Source organism: Strongyloides ratti, assembly GCF_001040885.1.
Source record: "Strongyloides ratti genome assembly S_ratti_ED321, chromosome : 1".
NCBI classification, from domain to species: domain Eukaryota; kingdom Metazoa; phylum Nematoda; class Chromadorea; order Rhabditida; family Strongyloididae; genus Strongyloides; species Strongyloides ratti.
The window spans coordinates 7,970,812-7,986,035 of NC_037307.1; the positions used below are offsets into that span (position 1 = coordinate 7,970,812).

Genomic DNA, 15,224 nt, shown 5'->3' on the forward strand with positions numbered 1-15,224 from the left:
CGTGGCCTCGTTGGCGCAGTCGGCAGCGCGTCAGTCTCATAATCTGAAGGTCGTGAGTTCGAGCCTCACACGGGGCATCCTTTTGGAGCTGATTGTAAAGATTAACTACGTTACATTTTTATCAAAAGAAAAAATATGTTCAATTTACCGTTAACTGTGGTTAGACTAATCAAATTTTTGTTACGCCATGACATCACTTTACTTTGACTATAAATTTAATTTACCAGTTTTTTTTGCTAGTAATATATTTTATTCGTCGAATTTTCTTAAAAAAAATTTGTGAAAAAGATGAACATGATACAAGACGTATGAAAACAAGCCCCCCGGTTTTCTCCTATGTAATATATATGCCGCACTCAATAGGTTTGTATAAATACGATCTGTTGGAATAATGTATTTGTATCTTGTGACGAATTTAATATTCTCTCTTGCTAAATTTTCAATTGTTGGCTTTTCTCCCGTTCACATCTATTGGCATTGTATTTATATTTTTTTATTTATTTCAGAATCTTTCTTGTGAAGATGTCACATCAATTGGACTTTTCTTCAGTTGGATCCAATATAACTGGTGTTCTTAATGATAATGATGCAATAAACGGTTTAAATATTGCCTCTTTTGGAAGTCTCGGAGCAACAGAAATAAACAGTCTTCTTGAACTGGCTGGACAAACAGATCATTTGTCATTGTTAGATGATGACATAGTAATTTCCGCTCCAGAAGCATCGGATTTGCCTATGCCAGATAATTTGTTTACAAATGAATCAGAAAAACAAAATGATGTGATGGATGTTTGGGCCAAACTTCTAAACGAAGAAAATTCTCCTAATATTGAGACTAAATCAGAAAATGAATTAGAAATGGAAACATTTGGACTTTGTAACGAAGATTTTCCAAGATTTAATGTGGAAAACAAAGGAATAAAGAATTTTCCTACTGAGAATGATGTTATCAAGCCAGTAAAAATTGCAGACAATCAGAATTTTAATCCTAACAAATCTAATATTATCCATCCCATACCATTACGAATGCCACCTGATGATATTTTGAAGCAATTTCCATCAATTGTTCCATCACATATTAATTTGGGAGCTATGCATCAACAACGTTATGGTAATGTTATGCCTCAGACAGAAGAACAACGTGCTACTACCATGCTTTTAAATGACCTATTCAAAGGATCGAATGGAATTCCACCGTCTATGATGGGTTCACAGAACTATCAACCAGGAAAAATTTCTCTTAACGATTTAGTACAACAGCCACCTCCACCGTTTTATAATCATTCATATGTTGTTAACAATCCAAATCAATACAGTGGATTAGTTTTTCAATGTGGTCAACCACAAAAGTATGGTAGAGAGATACCAATGAATTCAGTTCCAGTTAATAGTGCCAGAGGTAAAACAGAATCTGTGATAAGTGAAGAAAGTACTTCGAAGAAACATAGTAAACAAAACACTTTTCCTTCAAAACGAACGATTCATGATTTTGCTCTTGATCCTTTTGCTGGGTTGATGTCTCAAAAGGAACGAGAGTGGCTTATCAAAATTCAACTGGTGCAAAGTACCATTTCAGGTGATCCAAATGAAGATGATTATTATTATGTTAACTGGAAAAAACGACATAATATTGTACAGAGACCAAAACATTTGAAAAAAGTTGAAAAAGTTAAACCTTCTTATTATTCTTTTGAAAACATAACTCCATCTACAGGATATTGTACACCGTCTTTTGAAGGTGCTTTAGGTAAAATTAACTCAGCTACATCCATTGCACCTAAACAACATATATGTCTTTCACAACATCTTGACAATGAAAGTATGTTTTCTGAGAAACCTACAAAGAGGGTGAAAACTATTTTAATGACAATTGAAAATTGTTACTCTTCTATCTTAATTGTTGATCAAAATAATAGAATTATTCGAGAAGGAAAAGAAAATGATAGTAGAATAAATGAGTTATTAGAAGATAATTCTGTTCGTATAAAAAAAATAAAATCAATGCTTTTTGAAGGAGATTTTGCTGTTAAATGTTTGCTTATCAATAAAGCTCGCCAATTTTTATCTCTATTTCTAAGTTATTTGAAGGAATCAAAAGACATTTCTCAATACATAAATATTCTGTTGGATGGATATACTAAATATCATAAAAGAGTTAATGATAACCTTGTAATACCAATTTTTATTCCTAAACTTAAGTTAGGATTGTTTTCAATTCCCGAATCAGTTCTTACTGGTTTCTTTTTACAAATTAATTTAGATATTGCTAAGGCAAATGTTTCTTCAGAGTTTATTACATTACTAAATTTTAATTTGTTAAATCGGCTTTGTGCAGTTGATGATATACTTATGGTAAAACGCATAGCAGCATCTGGCTTCTCGTGGTTATTTAATTTGGAAAACTATACAAAATTACCACAAATTCAAAACTGTTCAAATTATATTTCATATTTGGATATAGATAATATTAAAAAAGGTTTTACTAACGGTTTGTTTGGATCTCAAAATAATGGTATATTTGAGAATTCGATATTTTCCAAAGTCCAGTTTAACTAATTTGCAAGAAATGTACTTAAGATTATTTTTACCGATAACATTCTATCATTGATTTATGAATACTTGGTTATTTTTAACTTTGTTTTGTACTTTTACAAATTTCAATATATATTGAGTAAATAAAATTGTTATTTTTCACTTTTTTTTTTTATTTTTTGATGTACATTAATATCTAGAAAATTGTTATTAAGCAATTTTTAAAATATTTCTAACATCAATATGAAGTTTATTGTGGAATTATGTTTATTCATATGTTTGAAAATTTTACATTGTATTAAATCAACTGACACACATTTTTATAGTTATCTTGTGATATAATATTGTTTGTTTTTTTTTAGTTTAATGTGTTGTGATCGACCATTAACAATATAAAAAACTATCGAAGAAGAATAAAAAGATAGGTACTTACAGGTTACTCATATTCTTATAACTATTCACTTAAGATTTTTCAAATCTAATTAATATATATTATAAATGGATTCAGAAACGAAGTATATACGATATTATTCTGGAAGAAGACGTGTACCTTCATCTCATTATCGTGAAGTTATTCTAAATGTTGTTTTAGATTATTGTAAGAGAGAAAAAGTTAAAAAAATTGTGGCAGGAAAGTATGAGAATGATATTATAAAATCACTATCTTCTTTTTTATCATATATTATTTTAATAGCTACCTCAACTACAATTCTTGAGGCTCAGGCAAATTGTTTAGCTATAAAAGAAATAGAATCAAATTCTTATAATGAAATACCTAAAGAAATTGATCATGAATTAATTCAATTTGTTGGTGAATTTATGAATAAAGAAAACATTTTAAAAATATGTAAAATTGTAAATAAAGAATTAGATGTTATTATAAGTGAATCTACTGCAGTTAAAGTTTGTTCTTTAAAAGATTTTAGTGATTTTTTAAATACTTGTATTAAACATATTCTTAGACCAAATTTCTATGATGAATTACAGATATTGTTAAAAGGAATTAAAAAAGAAAGTGGATATTTGGATTATAATTTTAGAGATTTGAAAAAATTTAATATTCGAAAATTTGGTGAATGGTGTAATATGGGTATCATGAAATCATGTGTTCAAGATTTATTACCAATAATAATTTCTATTTGTTTTGACAATGATAAAGTAATCAATCCAATGCTTGATCAAAAAATATTACATTGTATAGAAGAGTTACATCACATTCATGAAAAGAAAGATTATCCTAAAAAACTACATGTAGCATTCAGTCCTATTTATGAATATTCTTTAATCGCACTTGAAAATTATCCATTTAAATAATTTTTTATTTATAAACAAAATAAAAATATTCATATTTGTAATGATTCAAAAAGTAAATTTATTTTTTAAGTATTGACAGACAATTCGATAAGGTCTCATTTCAAAATCATGGTAAGTATCATTATCAATATCAATTTGATCACCTTTTAATCTGTTTAATAATGCTACACAAATAATTGCAGCTTTTATATTAGCTCTATTAAGTAATGAGGCAAAACATGTAGATTCCATTTCAAAATTTCTTACTCCAATTTTATATATTTTTTCAAGGAATTTAAATTTATCTTCTTCAGTATAATTACAAAATGCTCCATCTAATCTTCCTTGTCCTTCATAAAAATCATCTGCACACAATGTCAATCCAGTATCATATGGGATTTCTAATTTTTTGGCAGTTTCAACTAATTCTTGTTGAAGTTGCCTATCTAGTGTAGCTGAATGTGTCACTTTTTCACCAAGAACATATTGAATATGTTCTTGTTTAAGTTCACCATTAACACCACCTGAACTTATTATAACAGTTCCACCATCAACACCAATTCCACCACTAGTTCCAATACGAATATATGATACATCAGTAGCTTTGGCATGATATAATAATTTTATAGTTTCTATTAACATTATTGATAAGGAGGCTGATCCAATTCCATGACTAATCCAAAGTATTGGTCCTGTTTTGAATAAAACATACCTATAACTTTTGCACATATTTTTTGGTGTTGGTAATCCCACTTCTTTAGCAAACATCATTGCATAATTTTCTATTCTTTTGTAGCATCCTCCTGTACATATGATTTTAACATCTTTAAATGTTTTATCAAATGCATCTGATTGTTTATCTAGTCCAAAATGATACAAAAAATCTTTTTCAGTTTGTTGAATAAACTTATTAGTAATATTAATACCAGAACCTTCAATTAACATTATAAAACTACAATATTAAAAACAAAAAATTTAAACTACTTTTATGGTAGTCTAGATAATAGCTGTACTCTTTAAAGCATTCTAGTCAACATTAATCAGAATATGATAAGAAAAGTTATTCCTGTTTTAAATTTTTATCAAAACTATTCATTTATAATATAATAAATTTCCATATAAATTACATCATCAACACGTCCATTATTTATAATCATTTTAATGACAATATTTTAATACCATAAAAATTTATAACTTCAAATTTTAAACAGAATTTGACAAAAAATTAAAATTATTTTATGATGATAAATGCTTTTCTATATAAAGAAATTAACATTATCATTAAATTATTTTGATAACGGAGAAAATTTATAGATAAAAATTAAACGTGATATTTGACCTTTTAAAACTTTTCCACGACAACACCATAAATAATATAAAGAACATTTAATAAATTTAAATAAAAGGATTTTATTTTAAAACTCTTAACAAAATTTTATGCATGATATCAGTATCCGCATATAAATTATTTCTTTTCACACTTGCAATCAGGACCACATTTGCAATTATCGCCACATTGGCAGCTAGCTCCACATTTACAATCTGTGCATTTACAGTCAGTTCCGCATTTTTTTTTACATGCTTCTATAAAATATTATTATTAATATCTTAGAATTAAAATTATACCTGATCCTTTTCCAGATCCACAAGATTCTCCTTTATTACAACAATCCATTATAAAATTTTATGAAAATAATCTAGAAATTTAATAAAAAAAAATTACTATTGTTTTATAAAAAAGAAAAAATACTGTGAAATGATAAAATGATAATATATGAATTTTCAACTAAACAATAAAATAACGTCATATTTAATTAAATATAAAAAAGACCAAATAAAGAAAAAAAAAATTTAATTTTTAAAACAATGTAAAGACAAAGACAACTGTTAACACAAGTATTATGAAAAGTTGAAAATATTACTATTTATAGTAAAAATATGTTGAGAAAAAAATTTGACACGCCAAATTGACAATTTATTAAAAAAAAAAAAGAAAAAAGAACGTATATTATGAACATCCAATTTCGTGGTAAATAAACTTTTAATCATTTTTTCTAGAATTTTCTATAACGTGTTGATAATGACAATTAATTTAATCCTATTCGACAATGTTATGTATATTATACATAATATAATCTTTGGCCTTATGTAGTAACCAGGGCAATAAAATAACTTTACGTTAAATTTATGCGTATTTTTACGACATAATTTAATATTGCAATAACAAAAAAAAATAATAATCTCTTTATAAAGATTAACATATAAAATAATCGTCACCAATAATATTTGTTTTAAATGTATTAAAATTAAAATTTTCCCCTTTTTCGTTATTTTTTTCTAAAATTTTTAGTTTTTGTTCAATCTTTTCAAGACGATTATTTTGGTACTCAGATTGTAAATCGTGAAAATATAATTCGTCTTCTATTTGAAAGGATATTAGGATATTATAGGTCCATGTACCAACTGGTACTCCAATCATTGGGATAACTAATGGGATCCAAAACCAAGAGTAATTATTAAATGAAAATACTTCCCAACCATATCCTACAATAAATAATAATACTCGTGGTCCAAGATCACGGGCAGGATTCATAGCATTTGAAGCATTTAAACCCAAACTTCCTCCAATAATACCAATTGCTGTACTTATTATGAATGGTTGGGCCCATCTTGGAATTTGATTATTGATATCTGTTGCTACACCTACACATATTGCTAAAGTAAAGGATGCTAAAAATTGATCTACAATCCCTCCAACAAAACTGAGATGTGGAGAAGGAAAAGTGGCAAATAAATGAGCCGTCGCTTTATCTCCATAAAGTTGACGATAACCGCTATCATAATTATTAATCGCATCAATAAAAGCATAATATGCACAAAATGAACCAAAGAAAGAACCAAGAGTTTGGACAATTGAATAAAAAATAAAATTTTTAAATGTAAGCATATCAAGTAAAAATGAATTAAAACTAAAAGCAGGATTCATATGAGATCCAGTGATATTATATCCCATATGAATTGCCATACCAGCTACAAGTACCCATCCAACATTTCCTGATAAAAAAGTTTTTCCTGGTCCATTTCTTAAAGATTCATTAAGATTTATCCCTGTCCCAGCAAACTAAATAATTATTATGTCAAGTAAATCAGTAGTTACCATTAAAAACCATGTACAACAAAATTCACATAATAATTCTCTATATATTCTTTTTCTAATGTAAAATTTATGTTTTAATTGAATACGATATTGAGGAATGATTATAGGCTTCATATGAAAATAAATACATGCAATTGGCTAACATTGTATATTATCAACTTTAAATAACTATTTATAATCACAGCTTATTATTATATTATTTAAAAATTTAAGAGTAATCTTTAAATATCTACTTTAAAAAAAATTTAACAGGACAATTTATTGAGACATTATTCCAAATCAAAAGTGTTGTATTAAATTTTTTTAATAGTTTAATAATTTTTAGTATTCATTTCCTTATTTCATGACAGACCGTCAGAAATTGTTAAAATATTCAAAGTATTTAGCAAATTGTACAGGTGAAATATCACTTTACGGAACTTGCGTCTCCACAAAATCAGACAAAATTTCAAAAGGCGATTGTACAAAAGAATTTGAAGCATTATTTCGTTGTGTTGAAAAACAGGTAAATAAATTTATTTTAATATTAATTTAATAACAGATTATTTTATAGATTAAAACAGCTAAAAAATGAAAACTAAAAGATTAAAAAGAGCTAATAAAATTCTGACTCATTTTCGTTATAATTATAATTTAGTACCACCATATAAAATATTAGTTGATGGAACATTTGCCTTAACAGCCTTAAAAGATAAGATAAATATTATGGAACAAATGCCAAAATATTTAAGTAATAGTTGTGAACTTTTAACTACAAAATGTGTTTTAAAAGAACTTGAAAAATTAGGAAGTCCTGTTTTTGGTGCATTACATATTTTAAAAAGTTATGAAATTCTTCACTGTCCTCATACTCCTGAAAAAAGTGTTGAAAGTTGTTTTCTTTATTTAGCCAGGAAATCTATTAAAGAAGGAAAACAAAAATTGATGTTTGCTACGAATGATAGTAATTTAAAAGAGAAGTTAAGAACTATTCCTGGAATTTCAAATTTATTTATCGGATATAATACAATTATTTTAGAAGACATCTCAGAGGCATCTCTTAAAAAAGAAGAAAATATATCTAGTGATTTAAAACGTTTACAAGATTTGAAAAAACAAGTTTTAGGAGATGATAAAAAAATAAATCATAGAAAGAGAAAACCTAAAGGTCCAAATCCATTATCATGTTTGAAGAAAAAACCAAAAGTAGATACTTCAGGGGGAGATTCTGATAAAACTAAAAAAACAAGACGGAAGAAGAAAATCGCTAATTCAACACAATCTAAATAACATTACTTTTTCATAATAAAAGTTTTAAGAAATTCTTAAAATGTTTTTAGCCTTAATAATCTTCTTTTTTTTTGGTTTTGCCAATATTGTTTTACTTTTTAATATCTTTATACTATGTTAAAATTTTATAGTTGTTATTGTTGTTGTTAAAATAAACTATTTTTTAATATTTCTAAAATTGTTACACCATGCAAGATATAACTGGAAAAAATATGAAAAAAGTTAAATTGAAAACAAAAGTTACATCAATATTATTTGTTGAGGAAAAAATAAGTGAAAATTTATTGTATAAATGGTTAATTACAGGTGATGAAACTGGTGATGTAAGAATACAGGTAATTAATGATAATCAAAAAGGTGAACTTTTTATATTAAAATCAATGGATATAGACACTCATATTACGTGCATTTGTACTGCAGATCTTAGAAATGAATCTAGAAAAGAAATTGTTGTAATAAATTCAAATGGATTATTATGTGGTTACACTTTTCCTTTATTAAATAAATCATCTGATCCATTAATTCCTGAATCAATTTCTTTACTTCAACCGGTACTAAGTATTCAGCAAATAATGTTACCAAATATAATTTCTGCTTTTATAAATGATTTAACTTCAGTTAACGGTAAAGAATTGTATATAATGATGACTGATCGTGTTATAAGATCATATCGATTTAATAATAGATATAATAAGTTTATACCAACTCGTAAATGGGATTTATTAATAAATATTGATGCTTGGAGTATTGGATGTGACTTTAAACATAATTTTTCATTTTATGCTCAATTAACTGTAAAGGGAAAATATAATAGAGTTGTAGTTGATTTTCAAAGTCAAGGAATAGTTGCTGCACATAAACTTCAACAAGAAAGAAGTATTGATATGGATGAAAATACAATTTATTTAGCAATGATGCCAGTATTTGTAAATTCTCCCATAAAAACATACACAAAAATTGCAGTTTCAAATTTTTCATCAAGAACATATCATTATTTATTGTTACCAGATAATTATTATGTTACTTGTCTTGGAGTATGTTCATCTCAAAAAACAGATCAAAGTTATGCTGTTTGTGTCAATGAAAATGGTGTTGTTTTAATTTATTCATGGAAATGTCCTTTAGAAACATCAATTGGACCAATTTATCGTTCATTTGTTGGAGCTGATGTTAAAAAAATTTATATATACCCTCTTAATACTGAAAGTATAGCTGCAATATTTCTTAATTATCTTGGAAATATTACATATGCTGAATACTATTATTCTGACAAAACTACACCTATATTTTTGACAAATGAATATTAACAAAATTTTTTAAAAATTATTTTAATGATCACTATGATTATTAACTGTTCACCACTAATTGTATTAAAATAATATTTTATCTTGTGATTTTTATTAAACAAAACATTTTATTTAAAAAAAAAAGTAGTATTTTATTGCGCAAACTTTTCTTTATAACAATCTAATATAATATATAAGAAAAATAAAAAATCATAAATTATAATAACAAAAATGTTTATATAATTTTTCATACATCTATGGTTTCAATAAATTATATATTTTCCTCTACAATATTGAGAGTTGCTCTTAAAATATTTGGTTAATTAATTTTTGGCTTTTAAAACCAGTTGAATTTGTATTAAAATATAAGACATAAAAGTTATGTGCAATCAAATGAATATTACATTCTTTTGCCATAATGACATATAATGAATATTTGACTTTAGAAAAATAAATAACACATTTGAGAACCGCCTGCTCTATGATATTAAGAAGTTTATAAAGAACATACATTAAATATGAAATTTATAAAATTAAAACCTATTTAAAAAGATATTTTTTTTCAATTAATATTTTGAAAAATAATCTTTTTAATGATAGTGAACTTTGAATAATATATGATGTATTTTTAGAGAACATTTATAATTTCTAATATTATATCCTGTGTATAATAGTTAAAACAAATAGAACGTATATCACTAAATTAATAAATATATTTATATATATTAAATAATAGTAATAAAACTATGACATTGTTTATCAAACTTGTTTTGAATGTATTAATTAAAGTTAACTTATTATGATAAATGTTTATTTTATTTTTATCCTCTTTTTTTTTTCTTTTTTATTAGCTTTATTTACTAAGATTATTAAAAGAAAACTATAAATTTAAATGACGTTTTACATAATATGTATATATATTTTATTTTAGAAAATGTTTTTCTGTTTTAAAAACCAGAAAAGTATTGAGAAAAAGCCTTTTGCTACTGTAAGAGTATCAACTTCAAGTTCTAATACTGATGCTGATATTATTGAAGAGCAAATTCGTAACATAAGAATGGTTTTTTTCAAACATGTAGATATTTTGGTAAGTTATTTTATCTACCGGTTTTTTTAATAGTTTTATTTTTAAGATGTTACTTAAATTTATTGCCATCATAATTATTTTTTGTGAATCCTTAGGAGTTTACCTGGCAAATGAAGAATTTGTCATGTATACATTTATTGTATTTTCCGTTTTTTCTCTGTTACTTCTTTGTGCAATTATAACAGCCATTCAGGAAGAAAATCAAAAATATATTTTTACAATAATGATATGGTTTTATTTTAAAATTCTTTTAATGATTTCATTTTTAGGAATAGTTGTACTTTCTGTTTTTCCAAATGATTTAATACCATATGGTGGGTTTTTTTTTTATTAAAAAAATTTTATTCATATTATTTCAGTTCATCAATTTTTTACTCGAGACTCAACTTATATAATAATAATTTCAATGATAGTAATATTTTTTATTATAATTCAAATACTTTTAACTATAAAAGTATACAAATATTTTGGATTAAGAGATGAATTATATACTATTCCTTCTGTTAAAGTTCACCACATTCGACCAGAACTCGCTCATGTCTTGATGAAGAACAAATATTAATTAAATATTTTCATTTTCATACATTATAATGATATTATTTAGTTTAAATTTTAGTGATAATCATACGGGTAATAACTTAAAAATTATTTGTTATTGAAAAAAAAAGAAATAAAAAATTTTTTATAATAAATAAATTTATTTTTTTTCTACAATTAATTACTACTCTTTAATCAACTAAAATTTAAAAATAACAATTTACATGTTAAGCATTTTTAACTTTTTCTGTTTCTATTTTTAACTCATAAAGTTGGTATAACTTATCTTCATCCATTTTATCAATTATTTCTGGATTTAAATTTTGTCCTAAATTTCCTTCAACTAATCCTTTACCCGATAATTGTTTAGAAAGAGATGTACAATATTCTGTCCATTCCTTAAGAAATAATAATGAATGTTCAGGGGTAGCATCTTTATGTCTCCTAAATTCTTCTTTTACATAACCATCACCCAAAATTTTTAATTCACTTGGAAGACCATAATGTAACCTTAATATTCTTTTATATAAAATTAATGGAAATTTAGTTGGATTATTCATTTATTTTATCTAAAAAAGAAATGTCAATTGATATAGGATTTTTAAAGAAAAAAGAAATATTAAGATAAATGAAACTTTAAAAATATTTTATTAATTTATATTATTTTGAAAATCATTGAACATTATCAATATATCTCCAAATCTTTTCTTTCTAAGAATATTATGAAATTATTTTAAATTTTTTAATATTTTTTTAAAAAATGCTTAAAAAAAAAGTTGATAAGTTAAATTTATGCAAATTTAAATGACTAATTAATTATTTAATTAAACATGTTTAATAACCTGAAAATAATATTATCAATAAATGTTTTCAATTACCTTAACCTAATTGTATTTTATATTAATAATATACTTGGTAGACTTATCACAAAAATGTATTTATATATTTATTTAATATACACAAATTAATTAACAAAGGTCATAAATATATGATATTGATGAAATGATTTTTTTTACATTTTTTTTCTATTTAAAAAAAAATTTTTTTTTTTAACATAATAAATAATTTAAAAAAAAAATAAATTAAGTAAAAAATGAAATATTAAAAAATATCTTTACAATATACAAATTAACAAAATAATTTTTCAATTAGCACAAAAAAGTTTCAACAAAAAATTAATTAATTTGGGTCATTTAAAAAATCCAAGGTCAAGTAAGCATGCTAACCATTCAGAAAATTTCATAAAAATATCAATTTCTAACATTTTTTCTAGAATATTTGTAAAAGGAAATTAAAATAATCATTTTACCGGTTGATAATTATTTTCATTTCTTTTATTTTCTTTTTATATTTTAGTACTTGTTAGTTAATATAGTTTCTCCTTGTAAAGTGCCAAGGTCTTTTTGATTTGTTAATTTTAACTTTTACTCATTTTGTCTATGATAGTTTTGTTAAAATTTTTGTCTTCAGAAATATATATTATTTATCAAGTATGAAATATATAGTACTAATATTTTTCTTTATCACAGTGGGACTTGGTGAAATTGTTCATAGGAATTATCGTAAAGATGGGGTTAAAGGTATGTTAAGGTATAACTTTTTTTTTTATAAAATAAATAAATATCTTAGAATTTCAAATAATAAAATATGTCAAAGATAATAAATGTGATTGTTCTTGTAAATGTAATCCACAAAGTCAACTTAAACTTTTTATTGAAAGTACAACAGATACACCAATATCTAAATCATCATTAGAACAAGATGATGTAACAAAAAATGTAAAAAATACCAATCTTGAAGATATCCTATCATCAAATGGTAAAAAAAATAAAATGATAGCAATTGATGTGAGTGCTGAAACAAATATTGTTACAGATGAAGTTACACAGGTGAAAACTGTAAATCCCACTGTAACACCATCCATGAAACCATCACATATAGAAAGTTCAAATAAATTTGAAGTGACATCATCATCATCATCACTAACAACATCACCTGAAACTACATTGTTTCAAAAAGAATTTCCCACAACCAAGGTCAATGAAAAAGAAAGCATTTCAACAGAAAATATTGATATAACATCTATCGTGACAACTGATGAAATTGACGATTTGACTACGACAATTTTGCCAATACTAAAAAATCAATTAACAAAAGACTTTGATCAAGATACTATAACAATTTCAACTACCATTGAAAATACAATAAATCCAGTAACAGATGAAGTATTAAATATACCAAAGTCAGATGAAATGAAAAAAGAAGAATCAGAATTAAATAAAGATTCTTTACCATCAAGTATAGTAACAATTGATAGTGTATTATTAACAAGTACAGAGGCTACCCTTCCAAATGACTCAGTTCTTACAACAAGTGCTTTACCAGAAGTTTTATCTACAAAAAAAACATCAACTGATGAAACATTACATACATCTAGTTTTATGGAAACTTCACAATCAAAATCAACAACTACTGAAACAGACAGTGAGGAGGATGAAGATGATGAGGACAATGAAATTGAAACAACAACATTTTCTAAAAAAACATCTCCTAAAATAAAGGAGATAGCAGAAAATGAGTCAACAGATGTATCTATTGAAGAATCTACAGTATTTACAAGTAAAAATCAAGAAGAAAATGATATAACATCAACGAAAATGGTTAATGATATAACAACAACCCCAACACATAAAATATTAAGTACAGAAAAAGTGAAAGAAAAAAATAAAATAATAAATGAATTAGGTTTACAAATTTCAGATTCAAATAACACAAATTCTGAAGAAGATATACCTGAGGCTGAATTTTCAGATACTGAGAAAAGTGAGCATATTACAAATAAAATTACCAATACAACAATAAATTCTCAAGAAGAAGAAATAACTACACAAACTTCAAAAGTAGTAAAAACAACTTTACCAATAATTAATGTTGATATAAAAAGTATAATAAATAATTTAACAACAACAACAATAAAAACAACAACAGAAGATGACTCTGAAGATGTTGCATTTAAAATGGAGGAGACAGATGAGGAATCTTTAGAAGAGGTAACTGAAATATTAACTAGTACAATGCTAACAACACCATCCACAACTATTGCTTCAACAACCAAAAACATTGAAATCTTTAATGCTTCTGAAGTAATAGAAAAAATTGATATTGTTACTGAAAAAGTTGACAAACTTGATAGTTTAGATGATCAATTAACAAAAGAAATATATAATCTTGTAAGTGAAATAAGATCTAAATTTGAAAATACCTCAACAACATTAAAAATTAATGAAAATGATCAACGATTTATACAGGTCAAATGGAGTAAATTAATAAATAAACTTCGTGAAAAACTAGCCAAACTACAAATTAAAAAAATAAATGAAGAAGAAGAAGAAAAAACTGGTAGTACAGAAGTTTTGGTACCTCAAACAACAACACCAACAATAAAAATATTCTTAAAAAAATATAAAGAACAAATAAAGTCAGACTTTTCAATTGATGAAAATAAAGATGAGGAAAAAAAGATGGAGGTAATTAATTTTGAGGAAAATAATTTAGAAAAGGCTAAAGATTTACGTAAGAAACAGGAGAATGCTGAGGATGAGGAGAAAATGTCAATAGAAAAAACTTTAGATGCTTTAGCGGAGAAGGAAAGACTTTTACGTGAGGAGGCAGACCAGAAACGTTTACATTTTGCTCCAAATTATTTAAATAAAGTTAAAACAATTAGTGATACAACTTTAATAAGGCAACCAGTACGTCGTGGACCTACTCCTGAAGATATAGAAGATACAATAAAATTACCTCAAATTCAATGTGAACCGGTACGAAATTTTATAAAAATTTTTAAAATTAATGATCCAAAATTGTGGATACAAGAAAATTGTCAATTTGTCAAGCAATATTTTCCATCTGCAAGTTGTGTACAAATTAAAGACATCCTAATTTCATGTTTGTAATGTTGTACGGTTATCTTTTTTTTTTTCAATGTAAATAATAATTTTTGATCTTTTTATAATAAAATATAATAATATAACTGTTTAATTACCTGGAAAATATATTCATT

The 15,224-nt window shown here is 25.0% G+C and overlaps 9 protein-coding genes across 9 annotated transcripts; 6 read left to right on the top strand and 3 right to left on the bottom strand.

Annotated features, from left to right (window-relative positions):
- Positions 1-522: 522 nt before the first annotated feature.
- Positions 523-2,556, top strand: SRAE_1000247100 (Topoisomerase II-associated protein PAT1 family-containing protein; the record flags this gene model as incomplete). The annotated part of the gene is made up of 1 exon (XM_024649550.1): positions 523-2,556. One exon carries the CDS (start codon positions 523-525, stop codon positions 2,554-2,556), a length of 2,034 nt encoding a protein of 677 aa, XP_024503417.1.
- Positions 2,557-3,030: 474 nt separating this feature from the next.
- Positions 3,031-3,846, top strand: SRAE_1000247200 (Hypothetical protein; the record flags this gene model as incomplete). The annotated part of the gene is made up of 1 exon (XM_024649552.1): positions 3,031-3,846. The coding sequence occupies one exon, from the start codon at positions 3,031-3,033 to the stop codon at positions 3,844-3,846; it is 816 nt and encodes a 271-aa protein (XP_024503418.1).
- Positions 3,847-3,891: 45 nt separating this feature from the next.
- On the bottom strand, positions 3,892-5,500 carry SRAE_1000247300 (Nucleoside phosphorylase domain and Uridine phosphorylase, eukaryotic family-containing protein; the record flags this gene model as incomplete). The annotated part of the gene is made up of 3 exons (XM_024649553.1): positions 3,892-4,777; positions 5,307-5,409; positions 5,452-5,500. 3 exons carry the CDS (start codon positions 5,498-5,500, stop codon positions 3,892-3,894), a joined length of 1,038 nt encoding a protein of 345 aa, XP_024503419.1.
- A 579-nt stretch (positions 5,501-6,079) lies between these two features.
- Positions 6,080-7,096, bottom strand: SRAE_1000247400 (Major intrinsic protein family and Aquaporin-like domain-containing protein; the record flags this gene model as incomplete). Its single annotated transcript, XM_024649554.1, has 2 exons — positions 6,080-6,946; positions 6,983-7,096. 2 exons carry the CDS (start codon positions 7,094-7,096, stop codon positions 6,080-6,082), a joined length of 981 nt encoding a protein of 326 aa, XP_024503420.1.
- Positions 7,097-7,687: 591 nt separating this feature from the next.
- On the top strand, positions 7,688-8,251 carry SRAE_1000247500 (rRNA-processing protein UTP23 homolog; the record flags this gene model as incomplete). Its single annotated transcript, XM_024649555.1, has 1 exon — positions 7,688-8,251. The coding sequence occupies one exon, from the start codon at positions 7,688-7,690 to the stop codon at positions 8,249-8,251; it is 564 nt and encodes a 187-aa protein (XP_024503421.1).
- A 188-nt stretch (positions 8,252-8,439) lies between these two features.
- Positions 8,440-9,558, top strand: SRAE_1000247600 (WD40-repeat-containing domain-containing protein; the record flags this gene model as incomplete). Its single annotated transcript, XM_024649556.1, has 1 exon — positions 8,440-9,558. The coding sequence occupies one exon, from the start codon at positions 8,440-8,442 to the stop codon at positions 9,556-9,558; it is 1,119 nt and encodes a 372-aa protein (XP_024503422.1).
- Positions 9,559-10,471: 913 nt separating this feature from the next.
- On the top strand, positions 10,472-11,186 carry SRAE_1000247700 (Hypothetical protein; the record flags this gene model as incomplete). The annotated part of the gene is made up of 3 exons (XM_024649557.1): positions 10,472-10,624; positions 10,671-10,938; positions 10,984-11,186. 3 exons carry the CDS (start codon positions 10,472-10,474, stop codon positions 11,184-11,186), a joined length of 624 nt encoding a protein of 207 aa, XP_024503423.1.
- A 202-nt stretch (positions 11,187-11,388) lies between these two features.
- SRAE_1000247800 (Protein ACN9 homolog, mitochondrial) lies at positions 11,389-11,721 on the bottom strand (the record flags this gene model as incomplete). Its single annotated transcript, XM_024649558.1, has 1 exon — positions 11,389-11,721. One exon carries the CDS (start codon positions 11,719-11,721, stop codon positions 11,389-11,391), a length of 333 nt encoding a protein of 110 aa, XP_024503424.1.
- Positions 11,722-12,653: 932 nt separating this feature from the next.
- On the top strand, positions 12,654-15,117 carry SRAE_1000247900 (Hypothetical protein; the record flags this gene model as incomplete). The annotated part of the gene is made up of 2 exons (XM_024649559.1): positions 12,654-12,741; positions 12,791-15,117. 2 exons carry the CDS (start codon positions 12,654-12,656, stop codon positions 15,115-15,117), a joined length of 2,415 nt encoding a protein of 804 aa, XP_024503425.1.
- Positions 15,118-15,224: the final 107 nt, after the last annotated feature.